This window comes from Oncorhynchus mykiss, chromosome 25 (assembly GCF_057628025.1).
Source record: "Oncorhynchus mykiss isolate SJ-2025 chromosome 25, ASM5762802v1, whole genome shotgun sequence".
In the NCBI taxonomy this organism is placed as follows: domain Eukaryota; kingdom Metazoa; phylum Chordata; class Actinopteri; order Salmoniformes; family Salmonidae; genus Oncorhynchus; species Oncorhynchus mykiss.
In genome coordinates this window covers 11,508,418-11,535,566 of record NC_143046.1, presented here as the reverse complement: position 1 = coordinate 11,535,566, position 27,149 = coordinate 11,508,418, and the positions used below count along the sequence as shown (strand labels likewise).

Here is a 27,149-nt window from a genome sequence, read left to right as displayed (position 1 = left end):
TAAACTCCATCCTGCTGGGGATGTACCTACACTAGAGCCAATAGAGGAAGTGATCAGTCAACTTTCACACAGGATGAAATGTGATCTTACACAGGTCTTAAGGGAAAGAGAAAAGAGAGAGAGAGAGGCGAGAGAAGAGAGAGAGAGAGAGAGGCCAGTTGATGCTATAATAGTTTGTTAGATGTAAACTGTTGTGTTCTTCAATTCAAGTCCTCCCTGTCTTGTCTACAGAGTGCATGGTGAGCCGATCCCTCAGCTCATGACTGATGATCTCCTCTCTCTCACTAACGGGTTCGTTCAAAATAGTTTATTACTTTTGAAATTAAGTTATTTAATACAATGTATCCACACAGCCACATGGTGGTGCTAGAAGCATTTTAATGCTATTTTCTCACCTCCCCTCTCCTCTCTCCTCTTGTCCTGTCCTCCCCTCCTCTCCCCTCCCCTCTGCTCTCTTCATGTCCTCTGTTCTCATCCTCTTCTCTCTTCCTGTCCTCCCCTCTCTTCACTCCCCTCTTCTCTCTTCCTGTCCTCTCTTTGCTCCCCTCTTCTCCTCTCGTCTCCTCTGTGTAGTGTAGAACAGGAGTTGGTAAAGCCCATCCCTCCCACCCCAGGATCTTGGAGTCAGGAGCTTCTCTATGGATCAGACAGGTAGTTAGAGAGGAGACCCCTTATATCAGACACTCATTCTTTCCTCCATACACCACAGTGCACATGTGTGTGTGTCTCTCTCTTTCTCTCTCTCAATTTCAATTCATGGGGCTTTATTGGCATGGGAAACATGTCAACATTGCCAAGGCAAGTGAAATAGATAAACAAAAGTGAAATAAACAATACACAAAAATAACAGTAAACATTACACTCACAAAAGTTCCAAAAGTATAAAGACATTTCAAATGTCATATTATGTGTAAATAGTTAAATAAAAAATGGGAAAATAAATAAACATAAATATGGGTTATATTTACAATGGTGTTTGTTCTTCACTGGTTGCCCTTTTCTTGTGGCAACAGGTCACAAATCTTGCTGCTGTGATGTCACACTGTGGTATTTCACCCAGTAGATATGGGAGTTGATCAAAATTGGGTTTGTTTTCAAATTCTTTGTGGGTCTGTGTAATCTGAGGGAAATATGTCTCTCTAATATGGTCATACATTGGGCAGGAGGTTAAGAAGTGCAACTCAGTTTCCACTTCATTTTGTGGACAGTGTGCACATAGCCTGTCTTCTCTTGAGAGCCAGGTCTGCCTACGGGGGCCTTTGTCAATACTATGCTCACTGAGTCAGTACATAGTCAAAGCTTTCCTTAAGTTTGGGTCAGTCACAGTTCTCTCTCTCTCTCTCTCTCTCACTCTCACTCACTCTCACTCTCACTCTCACTCTCACACACACACACACACACACACACACACACACACACACACACACACACACACACACACCCTGTTTCATGTGTAATGCTGTGTCTGTGGTTCTGATGAACCAGTGGTTAGGGAGTAATTTACTGACCAACTGTGTCTGTGGGTCTGATGGACCAGTGGTTAGGGAGTCATTTACTGACCAACTGTGTCTGTGGTTCTGATGGACCAGTGGTTAGGGAGTCATTTACTGACCAACTGTGTCTGTGGGTCTGATGGACCAGTGGTTAGGGAGTCATTTACTGACCAACTGTGTCTGTGGTTCTGATGGACCAGCAGTTAGGGTCTGATGGACCAGCATTGTGTTATTGACTGTATGTTTTGTTTATTCCATGTGTAACTCTGTGTTGTTGTTTTTGTCACACTGCTTTGCTTTATCTTGGCCAGGTCGCAGTTGTAAATTAAAACTTGTTCTCAACTGGCCTACCTGGTTAAATAAAGGTGTTCTCACCTGGCCTACCTGGTTAAATAAAGGTGTTCTCACCTGGCCTACCTGGTTAAATAAAGGTGTTCTCACCTGGCCTACCTGGTTAAATAAAAGGTGAAATAAAAAATAAAATAAATAGGGGCATTTTACTCACCAACTGTGTCTCTGGTTGTCTCTCCCTCAGGCTCAGTTATGCCGAGTCCGAGGAGGAAGAGGAGGAGCCGAGAGACGAGAAGCCAGAGGACACACACAGGTACGTCCCACATTGACCTATTCCCTAGTCCCTAGCCCCTTAGTCCCTAGACCCTTAGTCCCTAGCCCCTTAGTCCCTAGCCTCTCTCCCTACCCTCAAACCTCTCCCCCTATCATCTAATTTTTAACCTCTACCCTCTAGCCTCTCCCCTTCTATCCTCTCCCCTATCTCTACCCTCCTATCATCTCTACCCTCTAACCTCTTCCCTCTCCCTCTAACCTCTCACCCTATCATCTAATTTTTAACCTCTAGCTTCTAGCCTCTCCCCTTCTATCCTCTCCCCTATCTCTACCCTACCCTCTCCCTCTACCCTCCTATCATCTCTACCCTCTAACCTCTTCCCTCTAACCTCCCCCCTATCATCAAATTTTTTGCCTCTCCCCTTCTATCCTCTCCCCTATCTCTACCCTCTACCCTCTCCCTCTACCCTCCTATCATCTCTACCCTCTAACTTCTTCCCTCTCCCTCTAACCTCCCCCCTATCTCTCTACCCTCTAACCTCTCCCCTCAAACCTCTCCCTTTACACTCTAACCTCTCCCCCTATAACCTCTCCCCCTATAACCTCTCCCCCTATCCTCTAACCTCTACCCCTATCCTCTAACCTCTCCCCCTATCCTCTAACCTTTCCCCCTATCCTCTAACCTCTCCCCCTATAACCTCTCCCCCTATCCTCTAACCTCTCTCCCTATAACCTCTCCCCCTATCCTCTAACCTCTCCCCCTATAACCTCTCCCCCTATCCTCTAACCTTTCCCCCTATCCTCTAACCTTTCCCCCTATAACCTTTCCCCTATCCTCTAACCTCTCCCCCTATCCTCTAACCTCTCCCCCTATAACCTCTCCCCCTACCCTCCCCCTATCCATTACCCGCTCCCCTATCCTCTCCCCCTATCCATTACCCTCTCCCCTATCCTCTCCCCTATCCTCTCCCCCTATCCATTACCCTCTCCCCTATCCTCTCCACTCTCCCCCTATTCTCTCCCCTCTCCCTTGATCTTTCACTTCTAGGATATGTAGTATGACACACACACACACACACACACACACACACACACACACACACACACACACACACATCTAGTACTACTACGACCTGTCACTACTAAATCTACTACTAAATCTCCTACTACCTGTCACTACTAAGTCTACTACTACTAAATCTACTATAACCTGTCACTACTAAATCTACTACTACTACGGCCTGCCACTACTAAATCTACTACTGCCTGTCACTACTAAATCCACTACTACCAAATCTACTCCTACCTGTCACTACTAAATTCACTACTACTAAATCTACTCCTACCTGTCACTACCAAATCCACTACTACCAAATCTACTCCTACCTGTCACTACCAAATCCACTACTACCAAATCTACTACTACCTGTCACTACTAAATTCACTACTACTAAATCTACTCCTACCTGTCACAACTAAATCCACTACTACCAAATCTACTCCTACCTGTCACTACCAAATCTACTACTACCTGTCACTACTAAATTCACTACTACTAAATCTACTCCTACCTGTCACAACTAAATCCACTACTACTAAATCTACTCCTACCTGTCACAACTAAATCCACTACTACTAAATCTACTCCTACCTGTCACTACCAAATCTACTCCTACCTGTCACTACCAAATCTACTACTACCTGTCACTACCAAATCTACTACTACTATATCTACTACTACTAAATCTACTACTACCTACCACTACTAAATCTACTACTACCTACCATTACTAAATCTACTACTACTAAATCTACTACTACCTACCACTACTAAATCTACTACTACCTACTATTACTACTAAATCTACTACTACTACCACCTACCACAACTAAATCTACTACTACTACCACCTACCACAACTAAATCTACTACTACTACCACAACTAAATCTACTACTACTACCTACCACAACTAAATCTACTACTACTACAACCTACCATTACTAAATCTACTAGTACTACTAAATCTACTAGTACTACTATTACCTGCCACGACTAAATCTACTAGTACTACTAAATCTACTAGTACCTGCCACTACTAAATCTACTAGTACTACTAAATCTACTAGTACCTGCCTCTACTAAATCTACTAGTACTACTAAATCTACTAGTACCTGCCACTACTAAATCTACTAGTACTACTAAATCTACTAGTACTACTACTGCATGCCACTACTAAATCTACTAGTACTACTAAATCTACTAGTACTACTACTACATGCCACTACTAAATCTACTAGTACTACTAAATCTACTAGTACGACTATTACCTGCCACTACTAAATCTACTAGTACTACTAAATCTACTAGTACTACTACTACCTACCATTACTAAATCTACAACTACATCTACTACCTGCCACTACTAAATCTACTACTACTAAATCTACTATAACCTGCCACTACTAAATCTACTAGTACTACTACTACCTGCCACTACTAAATCTACTATTATTTACTACTACTACTACCACTAACTGTCACTACTAAATCTACCATCCCTTTCAATACTAAATCTACCATCCCTTTCATTACTAAATCTACTACTAATAACTACGACCTGCCTCTACTAAATCTACTACTACTAAATCTACTACCTGCCACTACTTAATCTACTACTACTAAATCTACTACCTGCCACTACTAAATCTACTACTACTAAATCTACTACCTGCCACTACTAAATCTACTACTACTAAATATACTACTACCTACCACTACTACCTGCCACTAGTAAATCTACTACTACCTACCACTAGTAAATCTACTACTAACTACCACTACTACTAAATCTACTACTAACTACCACTACTACTAAATCTACTACTGATACTAAATCTACATCTACTACTACCTACCACTACTAAATATACTACTACACCTACCACTACTAAATATACTATTACATCTACTACTACCTACCACTACTAAATATACTACTGATACTAAATCTACTACTACTACTAAATCTACTACTACCACTAAATCTACTAGTACCACTAAATCTACTACTACTACTAAATCTACTACTACTACTAAATCTACTACTACCACTAAATCTACTACTACTACTAAATCTACTACTACCTACCACTACTATCTACCACTACTATATCTACTACTACCTACCATTACTAAAACTACTACTACTACCTGCCAGAACTAAATCTACTACTACTACCACCACCTACCACAACTAAATCTACTACTACTACCACCTAAAACAACTAAATCTACTACTACTAATACCTACCACAACTAAATCTACTACTATTACCACCTACCACAACTAAATCTACTACTACTACCACCTACAGCAACTAAATCTACTACTACTACCACAACTAAATCTACTACCACCTACCACAACTCAATCTACTACAACTACCTGCCACTACTAAATGTATTACTATTGTACTTCAATGTGCTTCATTCTAACAGTACCATATAATTGTATTATTTCAACAGAGATATTGACAGTCCGACCCCTAGTACTGACTCCAGGTGAGATATACTGTACCTGTCTACTGAGAGAGAACACCTGTTAGATATACTGTACCTGTCTACTGAGAGAGAGAACACCTGTTAGATATACTGTACCTGTCTACTGAGAGAGAGACCACCTGTTATATATACTGTACCTGTCTACTGAGAGTGAGAACACCTGTTAGATATACTGTACCTGTCTACTGAGAGAGAGAACACCTGTTAGATATACTGTACCTGTCTACTGAGAGAGAACACCTGTTAGATATACTGTACCTATCTACTAAGAGAGACCACCTGTTAGATATACTGTACCTGTCTACTGAGAGAGAGAACACCTGTTAGATATACTGTACCTGTCTACTGAGAGAGAACACCTGTTAGATATACTGTACCTGTCTACTGAGAGAGACCACCTGTTAGATATACTGTACCTGTCTACTGAGAGAGAACACCTGTTAGATATACTGTACCTATCTACTAAGAGAGACCACCTGTTAGATATACTGTACCTGTCTACTGAGAGAGAGAACACCTGTTAGATATACTGTACCTGTCTACTGAGAGAGAACACCTGTTAGATATACTGTACCTGTCTACTGAGAGAGACCACCTGTTAGATATACTGTACCTGTCTACTGAGAGAGAGAACACCTGTTAGATATACTGTACCTGTCTACATAGAGAGACCACCTGTTAGATATACTGTACCTGTTTACTGAGAGAGAGAACACCTGTTAGATATACTGTACCTGTCTACTGAGAGAGAGACCACCTGTTAGATATACTGTACCTGTCTACTGAGAGAGAGAACACCTGTTAGATATACTGTACCTGTCTACTGAGAGAGACCACCTGTTAGATATACTGTACCTGTCTACTGAGAGAGAACACCTGTTAGATATACTGTACCTGTCTACTGAGAGAGAGAACACCTGTTAGATATACTGTACCTGTCTACTGAGAGAGAGAACACCTGTTAGATATACTGTACCTGTCTACTGAGAGAGAGAACACCTGTTAGATATACTGTACCTGTCTACTGAGAGAGAACACCTGTTAGATATACTGTACCTGTCTACTGAGAGAGAACACCTGTTAGATATACTGTACCTGTCTACTGAGAGAGAGAACACCTGTTAGATATACTGTACCTGTCTACTGAGAGAGAACACCTGTTAGATATACTGTACCTGTCTACTGAGAGAGAACACCTGTTAGATATACTGTACCTGTCTACTGAGAGAGACCACCTGTTAGATATACTGTACCTGTCTACTGAGAGAGAGACCACCTGTTATATATACTGTACCTGTCTACTGAGAGAGAGAACACCTGTTAGATATACTGTACCTATCTACTGAGAGAGAGAGAACACCTGTTAGATATACTGTACCTGTCTACTGAGAGAGAGACCACCTGTTAGATATACTGTACCTGTCTACTGAGAGAGAGACCACCTGTTATATATACTGTACCTGTCTACTGAGAGAGAGAACACCTGTTAGATATACTGTACCTGTCTACTGAGAGAGAGAACACCTGTTAGATATACTGTACCTGTCTACTGAGAGAGAGAACACCTGTTAGATATACTGTACCTGTCTACTGAGAGAGAACACCTGTTAGATATACTGTACCTGTCTACTGAGAGAGAGAACACCTGTTAGATATACTGTACCTGTCTACTGAGAGAGAACACCTGTTAGATATACTGTACCTGTTTACTGAGAGAGAGAGAACACCTGTTAGATATACTGTACCTGTCTACTGAGAGAGAGAACACCTGTTAGATATACTGTACCTGTCTACTGAGAGAGACCACCTGTTAGATATACTGTACCTGTCTACTGAGAGTGTTTATGCTTGGATGCACACGGCTCATGACGAGTCAGAGCTTTAAATTATCTGTTTTAATCTGTTTTCTGTTTTACAGTGTGAATGAAAATGTGTTGGAGGACCTTGAAGGCGACTTTATCCCCTTCAACACGAACACAACAAGGTATTCGAAAGTTAGTCGGTTTTCACTGTCTGCTTCCTATACTAGTGTCTGTTTTCACTGTTTGCTTCCTATACTAGTGTCTGTTTCCACTGTGTGCTTCCTATTCTAGTGTCTGTTTTCACTGTTTGCTTCCTATACTAGTGTCTGTTTCCACTGTTTGCTTCCTATACTAGTGTCTGTTTTCACTGTGTGCTTCCTACACTAGTGTCTACTTCCACTGTTTGCTTCCTATACTAGTGTCTGTTTTCACTGTTTGCTTCCTATACTAGTGTCTGTTTTCACTGTTTGCTTCCTATACTAGTGTCTGTTTTCACTGTTTGCTTCCTATACTAGTGTCTGTTTTCACTGTTTGCTTCCTATACTAGTGTCTGTTTTCACTGTTTGCTTCCTACACTAGTGTCTACTTCCACTGTGTGCTTCCTATACTAGTGTCTGTTTTCACTGTTTGCTTCCTACACTAGTGTCTACTTCCACTGTGTGCTTCCTATACTAGTGTCTGTTTTCACTGTGTGCTTCCTATACTAGTGTCTGTTTTCACTGTTTGCTTCCTATACTAGTGTCTACTTCCACTGTGTGCTTCCTATACTAGTGTCTGTTTTCACTGTGTGCTTCCTACACTAGTGTCTACTTCCACTGTGTGCTTCCTATACTAGTGTATGTTTTCACTGTGTGCTTCCTATACTAGTGTCTGTTGGCAAACCCCATACCTCTTCCAATGTTAAATTGAGCTCAGTCTCCAGACTAACTGTGGTGTCCCCCCCCCCCCCCCCTCTCCCTCTCTCTTCAGACATACGTGGAAGAGATCCTGGGACGTCAACCCTATCACTACCACAGACAAGAGGTGAATGAACCTCCTCACAGATCATCACTTATACACATCCACAGTGCCCCCTCCCAAGCTCCTAACCAAGCCCACGTCAAACCACCCAACCAACCAGTACTAAAAGTATTTTATGTTCTCTCATCTCAGTGAGGAGGAGGAGCCTGAGGAGCAGGATCCACAGGTGTCCCTGGTTACGGTTCAGAAACAGTAAGCCCCCCCCCCCCCCCACACACACACACACACAGCTCACCCCTTTCACACACAACACTGCACTGAGTCACTTGTCACACACATAGCCTGAGCCTCTTTCTGTCCTCTAGTAGAAACACCCTCAGCCTCTTTCTGTCCTCTAGTAGAAACACCCTCAGCCTCTGTTTATAACCTCCATTAGTAACACCCTCAGCCTCTGTTTATAACCTCTAGTTGTAACACCCTCAGCCTCTGTTTATAACCTCTAGTAGAAACACCCTCAGCCTCTGTTTATAACCTCCAGGTAACACCCTCAGACTCTTTTTATAACCTCTAGTAGTAACACCCTCACTCTGTTTATAACCTCTAGTAGTAACACCCTCAGCCTCTGTTTATAACCTCCAGGTAACACCCTCAGCCTCTGTTTATAACCTCTAGTAGTAACACCCCCAGCCTCTGTTTATTACCTCTAGTAGTAACACCCCCAGCCTCTGTTTATTACCTCTAGTAGTAATACCCTCAGCCTCTGTTTATTACCTCTAGTAGTAATACCCTCAGCCTCTGTTTATTACCTCTAGTAGTAACACCCTCAGCCTCTGTTTATAACCTCCAGGTAACACCCTCAGCCTCTGTTTATTACCTCTAGTAGTAATACCCTCAGCCTCTGTTTATTACCTCTAGTAGTAACACCCTCAGACTCTTTTTATAACCTCTAGTAGTAACACCCTCACTCTGTTTATAACCTCTAGTAGTAACACCCTCAGCCTCTGTTTATAACCTCCAGGTAACACCCTCAGCGTCTGTTTATAACCTCTAGTAGTAACACCCCCAGCCTCTGTTTATTACCTCTAGTAGTAACACCCTCAGCCTCTTTTTATAATCTCTAGTAGTAACACCCTCACTCTGTTTATAACCTCTAGTAGTAACACCCCCAGCCTCTGTTTATTACCTCTAGTAGTAATACCCTCAGCCTCTGTTTATTACCTCTAGTAGTAACACCCTCAGACTCTTTTTATAACCTCTAGTAGTAACACCCTCACTCTGTTTATAACCTCTAGTAGTAACACCCTCACTCTGTTTATAACCTCTAGTAGTAACACCCTCAGCCTATGTTTATAACCTCCAGGTAACACCCTCAGCCTCTGTTTATAACCTCTAGTAGTAACACCCCCAGCTTCTGTTTATTACCTCTAGTAGTAACACCCTCAGCCTCTGTTTATTACCTCTAGTAGTAATACCCTCAGCCTCTGTTTATTACCTCTAGTAGTAACACCCTCAGCCTCTGTTTATAACCTCCAGGTAACACCCTCATCCTCTGTTTATAACCTCTAGTAGTAACACCCCCAGCCTCTGTTTATTACCTCTAGTAGTAACACCCCCAGCCTCTGTTTATTACCTCTAGTAGTAATACCCTCAGCCTCTGTTTATTACCTCTAGTAGTAATACCCTCAGCCTCTGTTTATTACCTCTAGTAGTAACACCCTCAGACTCTTTTTATAACCTGTAGTAGTAACACCCTCACTCTGTTTATAACCTCTAGTAGTAACACCCTCAGCCTCTGTTTATAACCTCCAGGTAACACCCTCAGCCTCTGTTTATGACCTCTAGTAGTAACACCCCCAGCCTCTGTTTATTACCTCTAGTAGTAACACCCTCAGCCTCTGTTTATAACCTCTAGTAGTAACACCCTCACTCTGTTTATAACCTCTAGTAGTAACACCCCCAGCCTCTGTTTATTACCTCTAGTAGTAACACCCTCAGCCTCTGTTTATAACCTCTAGTAGTAACACCCTCACTCTGTTTATAACCTCTAGTAGTAACACCCTCAGCCTCTGTTTATAACCTCTAGTAGTAACACCCTCAGCCTCTGTTTATAACCTCTAGTAGTAACACCCTCACTCTGTTTATAACCTCTAGTAGTAACACCCTCAGCCTCTGTTTATAACCTCTAGTAGTAACACCCTCACTCTGTTTATAACCTCTAGTAGTAACACCCTCAGCCTCTGTTTATAACCTCTAGTAGTAACACCCTCAGCCTCTGTTTATAACCTCTAGTAGTAACACCCTCAGCCTCTGTTTATAACCTCCAGGTAACACCCTCAGCCTCTGTTTATAACCTCTAGTAGTAACACCCCCAGCTTCTGTTTATTACCTCTAGTAGTAACACCCTCAGCCTCTGTTTATAACCTCTAGTAGTAACACCCTCAGCCTCTGTTTATAACCTCCAGGTAACACCCTCAGCCCAGTGAACCATAACACTGAATTGGTGCTGCTGTATATAGGTCAGATACATACCCGTTAGCCCTTTCCCTAACATCTCTAGTAAACTGATCTCTTTACACCCATCACTATGTACATGACGTTATCGTGTCTTCCTATATGAGCGGTATGTATGATGTCTTAATGGTGTTTGTGTTGTAGGTCATCTGACAGTGAATCACCATGGGATAGATGGAGTGCACCAACTGTCTACAAAGAGAAGAGGTATGACCACCCCTATAGGACGTATTAGTCTTTATTTTACAACACAATGCCTTTAATCATTGACTAACATTATCAGCATAATGCTAGAAGCATGTTAGAGAGAGGAAGGAGAGACAGGGAGAAAATACCAGAGAGAGAGAGAGGAAGGAGAGAGAGGGAGAAAATACCAGAGAGAGAGAGAGGAAGGAGAGACAGGGAGAAAATACCAGAGAGAGAGGAAGGAGAGAGAGGGAGAAAATACTAGAGAGAGAGAGAGAGAGAGGGAGAAAATACTAGAGAGAGAGAGAGAGGAAGGAGAGAGAGGGAGAAAATACCAGTGAGAGAGAGAGGAAGGAGAGACAGGGAGAAAATACCAGAGAGAGAGGAAGGAGAGAGAGGGAGAAAATACCAGAGAGAGAGAGAGAGGAAGGAGAGAGAGGGAGAAAATACCAGTGAGAGAGAGAGGAAGGAGAGACAGGGAGAAAATACCAGAGAGAGAGGAAGGAGAGAGAGGGAGAAAATACTAGAGAGAGAGAGGAAGGAGAGAGAGGGAGAAAATACTAGAGAGAGAGAGAGAGAGAGAGAGAGAAGAAGGAGAGACAGGGAGAAAATACCAGAGAGAGAGAGAGAGAGAGAGGGATAAAATACTAGAGAGAGAGAGAAGAAGGAGAGACAGGGAGAAACTACCAGAGAGAGAGAGAGAGGAAGGAGAGAGAGGGAGAAAATACTAGAGAGAGAGAGAGAGGAAGGAGAGACAGAGAGAGGAAGAAAATACCAGAGAGAGAGAAAGAATGAGAGCGAGACCAAAGAAAGAGCGACAGAAAAATAGAAAGAAAGAGAGGGAGAGGGAGAGAGAGAGAGAGAGACAGAGAGAGAGAGAGACAGAGAGAGCGAGACAGAGAGAGAGAGAGAAAGGTAATGGTTAACTGCAGTTTGACTAGAAGGGGAGGAGAGGTCGGTAAGGTAACACTACAGAAGTGTCAGACCACACCTGTCTTAGCCAGTAAAGCAACCAGAGAAACATAATCCCTGCCATTCATCTACCTATCCTCTGGAAGGGGGGGGGGGACTGGCAGAAGGAGACACCCATAGCTTACTACAGATGAGAAGTGACTAAAGTAATGTTAAATAGACTTGGAGGAGAACGCAGAGCTAGGTGTGTTTCTTAGAAATCTGAAAGGTTAGCTGGCTGACTATTGGCAGACGGAGACACACTCTTTACAGGGAAACATACAGCTTAGCATCAGAGTTGAGGAGGAACAAGTTAAGAGACTTGGAACCCACTGGGCTCACACTGGTTGAATCAACATTGTTTCCACGTCATTTCAATGAAATTACGTTGAACCAACGTGGAATAGACGTTGAATTGACGGCTGTGCCCAGTGTGGCTATTGGAAGCCATTCTCTAGAAGTGGGTGTTCTGACGATATTACTGTCTCTTCTTCATCACAGAGACCCAGAGCCTTCAATGGATCGGTGAGTCTTGCATAGCAACATGTTAATATCTCTTCATGTTTCCTCATGTCTGTCGTAGCATTCCTTTCCATTGTCTGCTGTAATCTCACATCTTCACAACACGCTCTTTGTTGCTGTGCTTAAGGAAGGGACAAGTGGAACGGGAACATAATGAATGTTATAGTTGGAGATACCTAAACTAGGGCTTCTATGATAGTAAGGAATCTATTGATAGTAAGATAGGAAACCAAATACATGTGATATTTTGGGACACTAAAGATATATGTAGGAGACACTGTGAGGGTCATAGCACATCCAGGTTATCTAGGAGAAACTGTGAGGGTCATAGTACATCCAGGTTATCCAGGAGAAACTGTGAGGGTCATAGCACATCCAGGTTATCCAGGAGAAACTGTGAGGGTCATAGCACATCCAGGTTATCCAGGAGAAACGGTGAAGGTCATAGCACATACATGTTATCCAGGAGAAACTGAAGGTCATAGCACATACAGGTTATCCAGGAGAAACTGTGAATGTAATAGCACATACAGGTTATCCAGGAGACACTGTGAAGGTTATAGCACATACTGGTTATCCAGGAGACACTGTGAAGGTCATAACACATACTCGTTATCCTGGAGACACTGTGAAGGTCATAGCACATACTGGTTATCCAGGAGACACTGTAAAGGTCATAACACATACTCGTTATCCAGGAGACACTGTGAAGGTCATAGCACATACTGGTTATCCAGGAGAAACTGTGAGGGTCATAGCACATACTGGTTATCCAGGAGAAACTGTGAAGGTCATAGCACATACTGGTTATCCAGGAGAAACTGTGAAGGTCATAGCACATACAGGTTATCCACTAGTCGTACCTTTTCAGTACCTGTGAATGTATAATATAGTAGTGGTGGTAAGAGGGAGACCCAGTAAGAGATTTAGGCCAAAGCAGCTGTATTATCCATCTGTATTGGATCTAAGGTTTCCTTCCTGACTGTTGTGTTGAGCTCTGTATCAAGCCTCTCTGGTACATACCAGTATAGTCTGTCCATACCAGTATAGTCTGTCCATACCAGTATAGTCTGTCCTCTGTATCAAGCCTCTCTGGTACATACCAGTATAGTCTGTCCATACCAGTATAGTCTGTCCTCTGTATCAAGCCTCTCTGGTACATACCAGTATAGTCTGTCCACTGTATCAAGCATCTCTGGTACATACCAGTATAGTCTGTCCATACCAGTATAGTCTGTCTATACCAGTATAGTCTGTCCTCTGTATCAAGCCTCTCTGGTACATACCAGTATAGTCTGTCCTCTGTATCAAGCCTCTCTGGTACATACCAGTATAGTCTGTCCTCTGTATCAAGCCTCTCTGGTACATATCAGTATAGTCTGTCCATACCAGTATAGTCTGTCCACACCAGTATAGTCTGTCCATACCAGTATAATCTGTCCATACCAGTATAGTCTGTCCTCTGTATCAAGCCTCTCTCGTACTACTCAGATATACCACTATAGTCTGTCCACACCAGTATAGTCTGTCCACACCAGTATAGTCTGTCCACACCAGTATAGTCTGTCCATACCAGTATAGTCTGTCCACACCAGTATAGTCTGTCCATACCAGTATAGTCTGTCCTCTGTATCAAGCCTCTCTCGTACTACTCAGCGATATACCAGTATAGTCTGTCCACACCAATATAGTCTGTCCATACCAGTATAGTCTGTCCACACCAGTATAGTCTGTCCACACCAGTATAGTCTGTCCACACCAGTATAGTCTGTCCTATGTATCAAGCCTCTCTCGTACTACTCATAGATAAACCAGTATAGTCTGTCCTCTGTATCAAGCCTCTCTCGTACTACTCATAGATATACCACTATAGTCTGTCCACACCAGTATAGTCTGTCCACACCAGTATAGTCTGTCCACACCAGTATAGTCTGTCCACACCAGTATAGTCTGTCCATACCAGTATAGTCTGTCCACACCAGTATAGTCTGTCCATACCAGTATAGTCTGTCCTATGTATCAAGCCTCTCTCGTACTACTCATAGACATACCAGTATAGTTTGTCCACACCAGTATAGTCTGTCCACACCAGTATAGTCTGTCCATACCAGTATAGTCTGTCCACACCAGTATAGTCTGTCCTATGTATCAAGCCTCTCTCGTAGTACTCATAGATAAACCAGTATAGTCTGTCCTATGTATCAAGCCTCTCTCGTACTACTCATATACATATCAGTATAGTCTGTCCTCTGTATCAAGCCTCTCTGTTACATACCAGTATAGTCTGTCCTGTGTTTTTCTGTCCCATTCTGTTTCTCTGCTATGTTCTATTTGACCCATAATGACACACTGTCTGATATACAGTATTATTTCCTCTAGTTCTAGCTCCTACTCCAGGACCTTGGACAGTTCTGCCAACCAGAGACCCACGTCACCAGACACCGAGTCCAAGAAGTGAGTGAATCATGAGAAGGATGGGGGTAGAACTTTAGAAGTACAGTGGGTTATACCAGTTACTCTAGTAATGATGGTTACTGTGTGATGGTTACTATCAACGTGATGGTTACTATGTGATGGTTATTATCAATGTGATGGTTACTATCAACGTGATGGTTACTATCAACGTGATGGTTACTGTGTGATGGTTCCTATCAACGTGATGGTTACTATGTGATGGTTACTATCAACGTGATGGTTACTATGTGATGGTTACTATAAATGTGATGGTTACTATGTGATGGTTAATATGTGATGGTTACTATCAATGTGATGGTTACTATGTGATGGTTACTATGTGATGGTTATTATCAATGTGATGGTTACTATGTGATGGTTACTATGTGATGGTTACTATGTGATGGTTACTATGTGATGGTTATTATCAATGTGATGGTTACTATGTGATGGTTACTATGTGATGGTTACCATCAACGTGATGGTTACTATGTGATGGTTACTATGTGATGGTTACTATCAACGTGATGGTTACTATGTGATGGTTACTATGTGATGGTTCCTATCAACGTGATGGTTACTATGTGATGGTTACTATGTGATGGTTACTATCAACGTGATGGTTACTATGTGATGGTTACTATGTGATGGTTACTATCAACGTGATGGTTACTATGTGATGGTTACTATCAACGTGATGGTTACTGTGTGATGGTTCCTATCAACGTGATGGTTACTATGTGATGGTTACTATCAACGTGATGGTTACTATGTGATGGTTATTATCAATGTGATGGTTACTATGTGATGGTTACAATAAGTATCTCTCTCCTCCCCCCTCCTCTCTCCTCCCCCCTTCTCTCTCCTCCCCCTCCTCTCCCCTTCTCTCTCCTCCCTCCTCCTCTCTCCTCCCCCCTTCTCTCCTCCCCCTTGTCTCCCCTTCTCTCCCCTTCTCTCCTCCCTCCTTCTCTCTCCTCCCTCCTTCTCTCTCCTCCCCCCTTCTCTCTCCTCCCTCCTTCTCTCTCCTCCCTCCTTCTCTCTCAACCCTCCTCCCCCTTCTCTCTCCTCCTCCTTCGCTCTCCTCCTCCCTTCTCTCTCCTCCCTCCTTCTCTCTCTCCTCCCTCCTTCTCTCTCTCCTCCCTCAGGGGTTTTGTGTACCTGAAGGAGTACGTGAACGCTACAGACCTAACCAAGCACAACACCAGAGACAACGTTCCTGACTATGTAACGTCTAGTTCTACCAGCCATTCCTACAGCAGCCCCTCCTCTTACACCAGGTAACAATACTTTGACCACACCACACTTTGAAAATAACTCCTTGGCCCTTGTTGTTCAAATCTGAAGGAACACAGATAGGTGTAATCAACACGGCAGAAGGAAGCTACAAGACGAGATGGGTAGAGTGGGGTCATCACCATATTCAAATCAAACTTTATTGCTTACACCTATCCAGTTCCTTCAGATTGGCAAATAAGTGGTATGGACACCAAGGTTATTATATAGTATATCAAAACTGAACCTAAAATAAAACAAAAATTGGAAACACTATTTAGTAAACTGAAATAAAAATAAAAACGCAACATTTGAAAAACTGAAACTATTATCTTTGACTGCAAAACAATTCAATAAAAACCATCATAAATTAAGTCAGATTAAGTTTTTTCCATCTAAATTTTAGCCAAAAATATAAAACGGGGCTTTCAAGCTTTTTTTTCCTGATGTGGTTTGAGCTTCTGAATCTGGCAGGTAAATGCTGCCATTAGATGCCGATGTTTCAAATAAGCCTATCTGGTGCATCACTGTCATTAGTGATCACTAGCTAACAGGGAAGAAACCAAGGGCGAGCGCTGGGCCAAGCTGGGCCAAGCTACAACAGCTTGTGAAGTTGCTGGAGCCGAGGGCGAGCACGGAGCGTAACTGGGCCAAGCTACAACAGCTTGTGAAGTTGCTGGAGCCGAGGGCGAGCACGGAGCGTAACTGGGCCAAGCTACAACAGCTTGTGAAGTTGCTGGAGCCGAGGGCGAGCACGGAGCGTAACTGGGCCAAGCTACAACAGCTTGTGAAGTTGCTGTAGCCGAGGGCGAGCACGGAGCGTAACTGGGCCAAGCTACAACAGCTTGTGAAGTTGCTGGAGCCGAGGGCGAGCACGGAGCGTAACTGGGCCAAGCTACAACAGCTTGTGAAGTTGCTGGAGCCGAGGGCGAGCACGGAGCGTAACTGGGCCAAGCTACAACAGCTTGTGAAGTTGCTGGAGCCGAGGGCGAGCACGGAGCGTAACTGGGCCAAGCTACAACAGCTTGTGAAGTTGCTGGAGCCGAGGGCGAGCACGGAGCGTAACTGGGCCAAGCTACAACAGCTTGTGAAGTTGCTGGAGCCGAGGGCGAGCACGGAGCGTAACTGGGCCAAGCTACAACAGCTTGTGAAGTTGCTGGAGCCGAGGGCGAGCACGGAGCGTAACTGGGCCAAGCTACAACAGCTTGTGAAGTTGCTGGAACCGTTCTCAATCCACACACAACCAACTTCAAAGTGTCAGCCTGATGTGTCTGATGTGGTGCCGTACCATCTCAACTTTGAGGCACACCTGCAGTCACTACTGTTGCAAGGCAGTTGGCACAGGTCCTCTCGAAGTCACTGCGGGAGCGCTTTGCATGCATACTGAACCCCTGTCCAGCCTGAGGGTCAACCTGGCAGTGTATTTAAGTACCTGGTAAAGGCGGCATGTTTACAGAGTCACCTCCCCAGTCCTGACAGGTAAAGGACAGATGTTTATCCAACACTGGATCTGGTTTCTGCCCCTGTATCCCAAGAGTTATAAACCACAAAATCTTGTTTGTTTGAAGAGAAAAACACACACTGGCAGGCAGGCAGGCAGACAAACAGGCAGGCAGGCGGACAGACAGACAGGCTGTGAACTGATAGATTTGTGAAGAATGTTTTTGGTGCTATTGTTTCAGCTGTTTCTATTAAAACCTTTTGAAGGGGTTAGTCAGTGATACATGTTTAATGAAGTCATGGCACCTGCCTGCCTGCCTGCTTAATGAAGTCATGGCACATTTGACATGTTATGTAATATTAGTTGTGTTTTCCTCTCCTGTCAGATAAAGGTGAAGGTACATGATTCTTCTTACATCTGCTACTAAAGTTAAAAAGCTTTGGATTGGTGTAAACATGGACACCAGAGTTTCTTTCCACCACATGTCTTGCCACTTACCCTTTAAATGCAAGGCCCATTAGGATTGATTTATAATTTAAATCTAACCAAACCTATGTCCAGGCCATGGACTTGCATGTAATCTAGTGGCCAAAAGCCTGTATTAACATGGGCAGCACCATTGAGAACTTTCACCATTTTGATTTAGTCAACTGGGACTTCCAACTTATTTGACTTATCTCTCCTGGCATGACCTGATGACCCAGTTGGCATGACCTGATGACCCGGTTGGCATGACCTGATACCAGGTTGGCATGACCTGATGACCCGGTTGGCATGACCTGATGACCAGGTTGGCATGACCTGATGACCCGGTTGGCATGACCTGATGACCCGGTTGGCATGACCTGATGACCCGGTTGGCATGACCTGATGACCAGGTTAGCATGACCTGATGACCCGGTTGGCATGACCTGATGACCCGGTTGGCATGACCTGATGACCCGGTTGGCATGACTTGATGACCCGGTTGGAGTCGCGATAGCCGGGTCATCAAGAGGGATCAGCCAATGAATTTTCCTGGTGCAGAAGAACATGGAGATCATCACCATCATGACACAGATGTTGTCTGTCTATGGTCCTGGTCCATCACCTTATCATCCCCATCATGACACAGATCCAGATGTTATGTCTGTCTATGGTCCATCCCCATCATGACACAGATCCAGATGTTATGTATATCCACATCTATGGTCCTGGTCCATCCCCATCATGACACAGATCCAGATGTTATGTATATCCACATCTATGGTCCTGGTCCATCCCCATCATGACGCAGATCCAGATGTTATGTATATCCACGTCTATGGTCCTGGTCCATCACCTTATGTATTACTGCCCCCCAAGTGGTAAGAAGTGACACCGCCCCCCCATAAAAAAACTATAGACCGTCAACATATAAATGGCTCTTAGCCTCCCACCCATTGGCTACTTTCTAAAACTGAAACTAAGTTTACAAAACAAAATAGAAATGTTTTTTAAAACTGAAACTAAGTTTACAAAACAAAATAGAAATGTTTTTTTAAAACTGAAACTAAGTTTACAAAACAAAATAGAAATGTTTTTTAAAACTGAAACTAAGTTTACAAAACAGAAATGTTTTTTTAAAACTGAAACTAAATAAAAACTAACTGAAACTAAACTTCAAATAAAACTCTAAAAAGGAATACCGGTAGACATAATAACTAATATTAAATAACAAAACTATAATAACCTTGATGGATTCACATACCAGTTTGTCTTTCCTTGGCTGGAAACTTGTATGTAAAGGCTTTGATCGAATAGAGCTGTGTCCCATGCTGAACACGTCTCTCCCCCTCTACAAGGACTACCACGACATCTGCCTGTACGTACTGTGGAGAGCAGGTGGGCAACGATGCCAAGATCACCATCGAGCACCTCAACATCTCCTGCCACCCAGCCTGCTTCAAGGTAACTAAACCTGGTTATAAACATGTTATACTCTGGTTATAAACATGTTATAGGTTATACACGTTCACCCTGTATCAGCTGTAAAGGTTGCGGTAGTTGTAAAAAGGGTTGTTTCAGTAAGATTAGCGGCTGTGTTGCTAGCAGGTAGCATCATCGCAGACTAGAATATAGTCTTGGCTGTGCTACATTAACAATATGCTATGTTGTCGTTGCAGTGTGGTGTTTGCAGTAAGCCAATGGGAGACTTTCTGTACAACATGTTCCTGCACAAAGGGACAGTCCACTGTGAGAGCTGCTACTCCAACGTCTTGTAGATTGCTTCTTCCCCTCGTCTCCTCGTCTCTTTTCCTTCATGGCCACAGAGGTGACAAGACTGGATGGCTGATATAACTGCTCTCTCCTATCAAGACCTGTCGTCTGCTAACAGACAGGGAACACTGCACCTTTAATTTGACAGGAATTTCTATGTGTCACATTTTGTTTTCAGACCTTTGTTTGGGTCCTACTGAATTGAATGAGGTTAACACTGAAATACTATGGGAGTTATTCTATGGTTTAGGGTTGGTAAAGATAATAAAATGATCATATTACTGATATAGTTTAATCTTCCGTCCGTTTCAATGTCCACTTTTTTTTTGTTGCCTTTTTCTCCTTAAAGGCCCAGTGCAGTCAAAAACATGATTTCCTGTGTTTTATATTTCCACACTATGAGGTTGGAAAAATACTGTGAAATTGTGAAAATGATGATAATTCCCTTTCAGTGTAAGAGCTGTTTGAAAAGACCACCTGAAATTTCAGCCTGTTCTGGTGGGACGGAGTTTAGGACTGTCTGGTGACATCAACAGGCAGTATACGTTAATAGACCAATAAGAAAGAGAGTTCCAAACCTCTCTGCGAATAACAGCTAGTTTTCATGTGAGATATCCCTCCCATTAGGCTCGTCCAGTTAGGACAGACCACTCCCAGACAGTCCTAGTAAAATTCTTTCTTGAGAAATTGCTCTTTGCTAAGAAGTTATTTTTATTTTATTTTACACCATCTTAATTGAAAACAATCACAGTAAGATACTTAATTGTTACCCAGAAATGGTTTGACATTGAGATAAAAATGGCTGCATTGTGCCTTTAATGTTGTAACTTGGTGAATGTATTGTGAAATATCAAGATACTGTATGTGAAAGTCTCTAAATATTATAACATAATGACAAGATTTAACTGGGAACTGGATATGTAGATTGACAGTTGGGTACAATTTTCTACTTTCAGTCTTGACTATGCAAAGAAAATAACTACAGATTTTCGATCAAATTTTTATTTTTTAAATTGTTTTTGACGCTTTTGACTCAGAAAAACAATAAAATTGATTTATATAAACATGATAAATATAGAGTATAAAAAAATGTTGTACATTATTGAGTGTTGAAAAGACAAGTATTGGCGACAGGTTTGAGATAACAAAACATTACTGTAACTTGGACACACATTAGGCCCTTTTGTGCCACAGATGAGGCTACCAGGCACCTCAAGTGGACAACATTAAAAAGCAGTACTGTATATATATATTTTTGTACATCTTCTCTATCCTTTACAGTCTACACTACCGATAGTTCAGTAGCAGTTCATTGATTCTTATCGCTGGTCCACTTTGGCCACGCCCCACTGGTTAAGGGGTGCAAGTCTCTAGACAAATAGATGGCTTTCTTTCCTTGTCCTCTTTCTGTCCTAAAAAACACTGGCAATAAGGAAGTTTCTCAGTTACCTCTGGCTCTCCTATTGTATGTGGTTCCTCAGCAGTGTAGGGTTCGACTAGTTATGCCTGTCCTCTGGCCCTCCTCATAGCCAACTCCTGGATGTGATGCCAGAGCAGTGCAGGGTCTGACTCGTTATGTCTGATGAGAGACTCCAATCCTTCAGCCTGATCTAAGCTCTGCCAGTAGTCCTGCGGCCACATCTGGACCCAGCTGAAAAAAACACACACAAATAAATAAGGCTAATAAGCACAGAAGTTTATTTGAAATGTTAGGAGAAAAAAACACTTGTGTGTGTGTGGATTTTAAGACATGTTAAGACACTCAATGGAGGAATATCTCTCAATGTAAACAGCACACTGTCATAATGTACTATAAGGTTAAAGCCTTTATTTCTGACACTGGTGGTGTCTACCTGTCATTGATGTGTAGATCCTGACGGTCTCCATACCCCGGGCTGGGTAGAGGACATCCCATATGAGAATTATTGGCCATCTTAGGCTGGGGGGGCGGGCTCTTCTCTGGGGCTTTCCTATAGGCCCGTTCAGCTGCCAGTCTGGTATTCTCCTGGTCACAGACATAGCACTCAAAGCCGTTGAGGTAATTGGGTTTGCTCATGTCGTTCACGCCCCACTCCCTGCTCTCCAGTGCCTCCATCAGGCCAACGTTGGTAACATGGCTCGGGTTCTTAAACTGTAAATACTTAGCATACTCTTCATCATTCTCATCCAATGCCTTGAGGAACTTGGCTAGGTCCTGAGGTGATGGGAAGTCATCAATAAGGATGACAGAGAGGTCGTTGGGCATCCAGTCAGCTACTGATGAGGAGCCGCGGTAGACTGGTACACAGCCCTGGTGGAGAGGGCGCCATAGCTTCTCTGTCATGTAGTCCTGGAGGAAATCAAATTAAATCCAACTTTATTTAAAGTGCATTTTAAATCACAACATGCTTTACAGTTAAAACAATGAAATGACAGAGACAAAAATAAATAAAAAGACAATACGCTATGAAAGTAACCAGGAAGTGACTACGCCTTTTAGTTTGAAAAAAAAAAAAAAAAAGATTTCATGGATCTTCAATGGGAAAAATTGTAGTGCAACAGTCTTCATGCGGTAGAAGTAAATCCATCCACAAACAAATACTTTTTTATATCCTGAACCAAAAAAATTAATTTCAAAATGTACTTAAATACAGTTCATATAAGGAAATCAGTTAATTGAAATAAATAAATGAGGCCCTAATCTATGGATTTCACATGACTGGGCAGGGGCGCAGCCTAGGAGGGCTGCCCGCCCACTGGGGAGCCAGGCCAAGCCAATCAGAATACTTTTTTACCCACAAAAGTGCTTTATTACAGACAGAAATACTCCTCAGCTCCCCCCCTGATGATCCCGCAGGTGAAGAAGCCGGATGTGGAGGTCCTGGGCTGTTGTGGTTTCATGTGGTCTGCGATTGTGAGGCCGGTTGGACATACTGCCAAATTCTCTAAAGCGACGTTGGAGGCGGCTCATGGTAGAGAAATTAACATTAAATTCTCTGGCACCAGCTCTGGTGGACATTCCGGCAGTCAGCATGCCAATTGCGCGCTCCCTCAAAACTTGAGACATCCATCTGTGGCATTGTGTTGTGTGACAAAGCTGCACATTTTACAAGGTGCACCTGTTTAATGATCATGCTGTTTAATCAGCTTCTTGATATGCCACATCTGTCAGGTAGATCTTGGCAAAAGAGAAATGCTCCCTAACAGGGATGTAAAAACAAATTTCTGTACACAATTTGAGAGAAACACTCAAACTTTTTGTGCTTATGAAGCATTTCTGGGATCTTTTATTTCAGCTACTGAAACATGGGACCGACACTTTACATGGTGAGTTTATATATTTGTTCAGTGTACATTTTCAATTAGTTTAATATGAGGCGACTTTACTGAATGGCACCTTTTGACATAACGAGGGGGAGAAAGTTACAGAGGAACAAAGACCACCCCCCCCCTCCCAAAAAAAGGCTAACCTCTCACCTTTATCAATAATACGGGAGGTTAGCATTTTTTTTTCCCCTCAAACTTTTTTACGATTAATTCATGATTATCCATAATTATAGTAGTATCCACATTCACGTAGAAGTGTTCGGAAACATCTTCAAAATGACACAATACATTATTCACCATTCAGTTCATTATGTATAAGAGAGATTAATTTTTAAAAAAAAATAAACACAAAGGATGTCTAAAACAAAATAATTAATTGAAGGACAAGCTAAAAAAGCAAGTTTCAAAATGCCTAAAAACCTAAATTGTCTCTCTATCACTCCATTGCTCCTCTCTCTCTCTCCCAATCTCACTCCCTCCCCTCTCTCTTACCTGACACAGGCCATTCTCCAGGGCCAGGTGGAACTTGTAGCGTGCCGTGAAGCTCATGAAGCCGGCGTCCTCCCCTGTGGCCGTGCTTGTGTCCTCCAGGTACTGAGGGAGGGGCTTACTGTTCAGACATTTCCCATACGAGTCCACCTGGAGGGAGGGGGGCAAGAGAGAGAGAGAGTGAAAGAGATAGACATAAATATCGAGAGAGTGAAAGAGTGAAAGAGAGACATAAATATCAAGAGAGTGAGAGTGAAAGAGAGACATAAATATCAAGAGAGTGAGAGTGAAAGAGATAGACAAATATCGAGAGAGAGAGAGTGAGAGTGAAAGAGATAGACATAAATATCAAGAGAGTGAGAGTGAAAGAGAGACATAAATATCAAGAGAGAGTGAGAGTGAGAGATAGACATAAATATCGAGAGAGAGAGAGTGAGAGTGAAAGAGATAGACATAAATAGAGAGAGCGAGAGTGAGAGTGAAAGAGATAGACATAAATATCGAGAGAGAGTGAAAGAGAGACATAAATATCAAGAGAGTGAGAGTGAAAGAGAGACATAAATATCAAGAGAGAGTGAGAGTGAAAGAGATAGACATAAATATCGAGAGAGAGAGAGTGAGAGTGAAAGAGATAGACATAAATAGAGAGAGCGAGAGTGAGAGTGAAAGAGATAGACATAAATATCGAGAGAGAGTGAAAGAGAGACATAAATATCAAGAGAGTGAGAGTGAAAGAGAGACATAAATATCAAGAGAGAGTGAGAGTGAAAGAGATAGACATAAATAGAGAGAGCGAGAGTGAGAGTGAAAGAGATAGACATAAATATCGAGAGAGAGTGAGAGTGAAAGAGATAGACATAAATATCGAGAGAGAGTGAGTGAAAGAGAGACATAAATATCAAGAGAGTGAGAGTGAAAGAGAGACATAAATATCGAGAGAGAGAGAGTGAAAGAGAGACATAAATATCGAGAGAGAGTGAGAGTGAAAGAGATAGATATCAATATCGAGAGAGAGTGAGAGTGAAAGAGAGAGACATAAATATCGAGAGAGAGAGTGAAAGAGAGACATAAATATCAAGAGAGTGAGAGTGAAAGAGAGACATAAATATCGAGAGAGAGAGAGTGAAAGAGATAGACATAAATATCAAGAGAAAGAGAGTGAAAGAGATAGACATAAATATCAAGAGAGTGAGAGTGAAAGAGATAGACATAAATATCGAGAGAGAGTGAGAGTGAAAGAGATAGATATCAAGAGAGCGAGCGAGAGCAAGACTAAAGGGCTCAACTCATACAAATGGTTGCCAGTCTGCCAAATCATTAGATAATAAAAACCAGACCACATTCCTTCATATCAAAACATCTAGTCTAGGAGGGAACACATTCCATATCACTGTACCTCCATGTACTTCATGAGTTTCTGTACGTATCTGTCCCTGTCAGAGGGGACGTCACAGTGTGACTGCATGTACATGATGGGGGCCAGACCCTCTCTCCTCCAGTGGTTCTTCTGCTCCAGAGACACGGCTACAGGCTGGAGCAGGTATCCCAGGGAGGGCAGCCACTGCAGGGTCAGAGGGTAGTCTGAGCCTCTCCTGAAGGTGGCTGTGGAGTTGAACATCCAGAAGGATCGAAGGGAAATGTATGGTTTATTAACACATGTTGCGTTGAGAAAAATACAATTCAAAACAAAGCTTTGATTGCAAATGATATTCATTCAAGTGAGTGCTGTCCTTTGAGACTGCGTTCCAAATAACACACTATTCCCTATATAGAGCCCTATGGGCCCTGGGCAAAAGTAGTGCACTATATAGGGAATAGGGTGCTATTTGGGATGCAGACTTCATTTTTTTATGTGAGCGACTGTTGGCTCCTCCGAGTACCCTTTATTTACACAAGATAAGAGTTGACACGCTGTCGTCCTGTACCTGTGTAGTTAAACAGCCTGATGCCTGGGCTGTGGGACAGGACGTAGTTGTTCATGGGCGACTCCTCGTGGAATAAGGCCCAGGTCTGGTGAGAGGGTCTGGGAAGAGGAGCCTCGTAGGCCCTGAAGTCTGTCCCATAGAAGATGATGGAGGAGGTACGTCGGTACAGTTGAACCTATAGAGATTTAGGATGGTGCTAGTTTATACATATCCACATTGTAGTCAATACAAACTGAAATCCATGGTCATGGAAAAGACACGGGGCTATTATTAATAACATATTATAAACGACATGTATTAACAGATCACAAAGAAAACACTAGCCTGGTCCCAGATCTGTTTGGTGTGACAATGGCCATAGCCATAGGAATTGGCAAAACAGCACAAACAGATCTGGGAACAGGCTAGGACAACACACAACAGTATAAACCATTGGAAGACCTAGCTATAATACTAGAACCACAGACCTTCCTATTGCGTGTGACCAGACAGGAGGAGGTGTGACAGTCGATGCGTTCTGTGTCTCCGGGGAAATGAGGGAAGAGTCCTGCACTCCACCACAACAGGATGGGCAGGTCCTTGTTGCCACGTGAGTCATTGTTGCCGGGGCCGCGGTAGGAGGCAATGGAAGAGAACTCCATGTCAGACAGTGCACTCTGCGGTTGGAAGGCACCCTGATCTGCATCCACGGAGTCTCCAATATCCACGGGGCCCCCAACGTTAAGGGGATCCTGGGACCAGGAACAGGGCAGGGTGGACAGGAGACACAGCAGCCCCAGACACAGCCACACACAGCAGGGCACCAGCCTGGCCCCCAGCCTCCCCTCCACAGACATCTGAGAACCATTATATAGATCTGACATCGTGTTTTTATTTTGATTCTGTCTGTTTGTACACTGCACACCATTCAAGTATAGAGCCATAGTCTATGGATGTTATTGGCCAATATATATGCTTCATGCTGGCATGCAATAGATGGCTCTGGTCTGTCCATACCAGGTTAACTTACATGATAGCTACAGTGATTTTTCACTATATACAGCCACTAAATATACTGATCTGCTGTAGCTAGCCAGCCAGCTACGTCAAAGTACGGATCAAAGCCATCTCTCTGGCTGAAACAACCACTTTTTGGGACGCAATCAGACATATTACAAGGGTCATAACAAACCGCACGTATTCTTACCGTTATCATTACAATAAACACATGAGTGTAGACGCGTTCTTCTCTCTTTTTCTCTCTCTCTGAACTCAGGAATTTCTTCGGGAAATGTGTATTTGGGTGGAGAAAACAAAGGGGGAAGCAGCGAATAAAGGGAAATAATCTGGGATCTTCCTCTAGTATGCGTCTCCACGCCAAATCAACTTTTAACGCATTACTACCATCTACAGTTCTGGAGTGGAATCACACATTGACTGTGCACTTTCACGTTATTTTCTTCAGCGATAAAACATTTAAAGAACACATAA

At 42.9% G+C, this 27,149-nt stretch overlaps 3 protein-coding genes across 9 annotated transcripts in view; 1 reads left to right on the top strand and 2 right to left on the bottom strand.

Moving 5' to 3' along the window:
• znf185 (zinc finger protein 185 with LIM domain) overlaps positions 1-21,032 on the top strand; it is a 32,514-nt gene extending 11,482 nt beyond the window's left edge. For 2 of the 6 annotated variants that reach the window (XM_036970277.2, XM_036970278.2), the window contains exons 12-24: positions 232-291; positions 574-651; positions 2,029-2,097; positions 5,587-5,622; positions 7,541-7,606; positions 8,394-8,447; positions 8,577-8,636; positions 11,040-11,102; positions 12,534-12,557; positions 14,934-15,008; positions 16,154-16,285; positions 19,545-19,650; positions 19,866-21,032. In XM_036970277.2, the coding sequence (XP_036826172.2) occupies positions 232-291; positions 574-651; positions 2,029-2,097; positions 5,587-5,622; positions 7,541-7,606; positions 8,394-8,447; positions 8,577-8,636; positions 11,040-11,102; positions 12,534-12,557; positions 14,934-15,008; positions 16,154-16,285; positions 19,545-19,650; positions 19,866-19,964 (922 nt within the window). In that variant the 3' untranslated portion in view covers positions 19,965-21,032. The remainder of the gene's footprint in view (positions 1-231; positions 292-573; positions 652-2,028; positions 2,098-5,586; positions 5,623-7,540; positions 7,607-8,393; positions 8,448-8,576; positions 8,637-11,039; positions 11,103-12,533; positions 12,558-14,933; positions 15,009-16,153; positions 16,286-19,544; positions 19,651-19,865) is intronic. The other 4 variants (XM_036970279.2, XM_090220113.1, XM_036970280.2 and 1 more) reach the window with 2 other exon arrangements.
• Positions 1-27,149, bottom strand: part of LOC110504367 (rho-related GTP-binding protein RhoG) — a 666,992-nt gene that overhangs the window by 231,615 nt on the left and 408,228 nt on the right. The window lies entirely within an intron of this gene.
• Positions 20,946-27,051, bottom strand: pofut4 (protein O-fucosyltransferase 4). Its single transcript, XM_036970282.2, has 7 exons — positions 26,866-27,051; positions 26,147-26,515; positions 25,680-25,854; positions 25,151-25,356; positions 23,758-23,904; positions 21,813-22,288; positions 20,946-21,610 (listed from the first exon to the last, which is right to left on the bottom strand). The coding sequence occupies exons 1-7, from the start codon at positions 26,872-26,874 to the stop codon at positions 21,460-21,462; spliced, it is 1,533 nt and encodes a 510-aa protein (XP_036826177.1). The 5' UTR covers positions 26,875-27,051; the 3' UTR covers positions 20,946-21,459.

Bases quoted from the DNA above. Each gene is read 5' to 3' on its own strand.
- pofut4 (XM_036970282.2), bottom strand. The intron at 25,357-25,679 runs GTACAGGACGAC...TCAACTCCACAG, and splicing joins CAGGCTGTTTAACTACACAG to CCACCTTCAGGAGAGGCTCA. The intron at 21,611-21,812 runs GTAGACACCACC...TGTTTTTTTCAG, and splicing joins GATCTACACATCAATGACAG to CTGGGTCCAGATGTGGCCGC.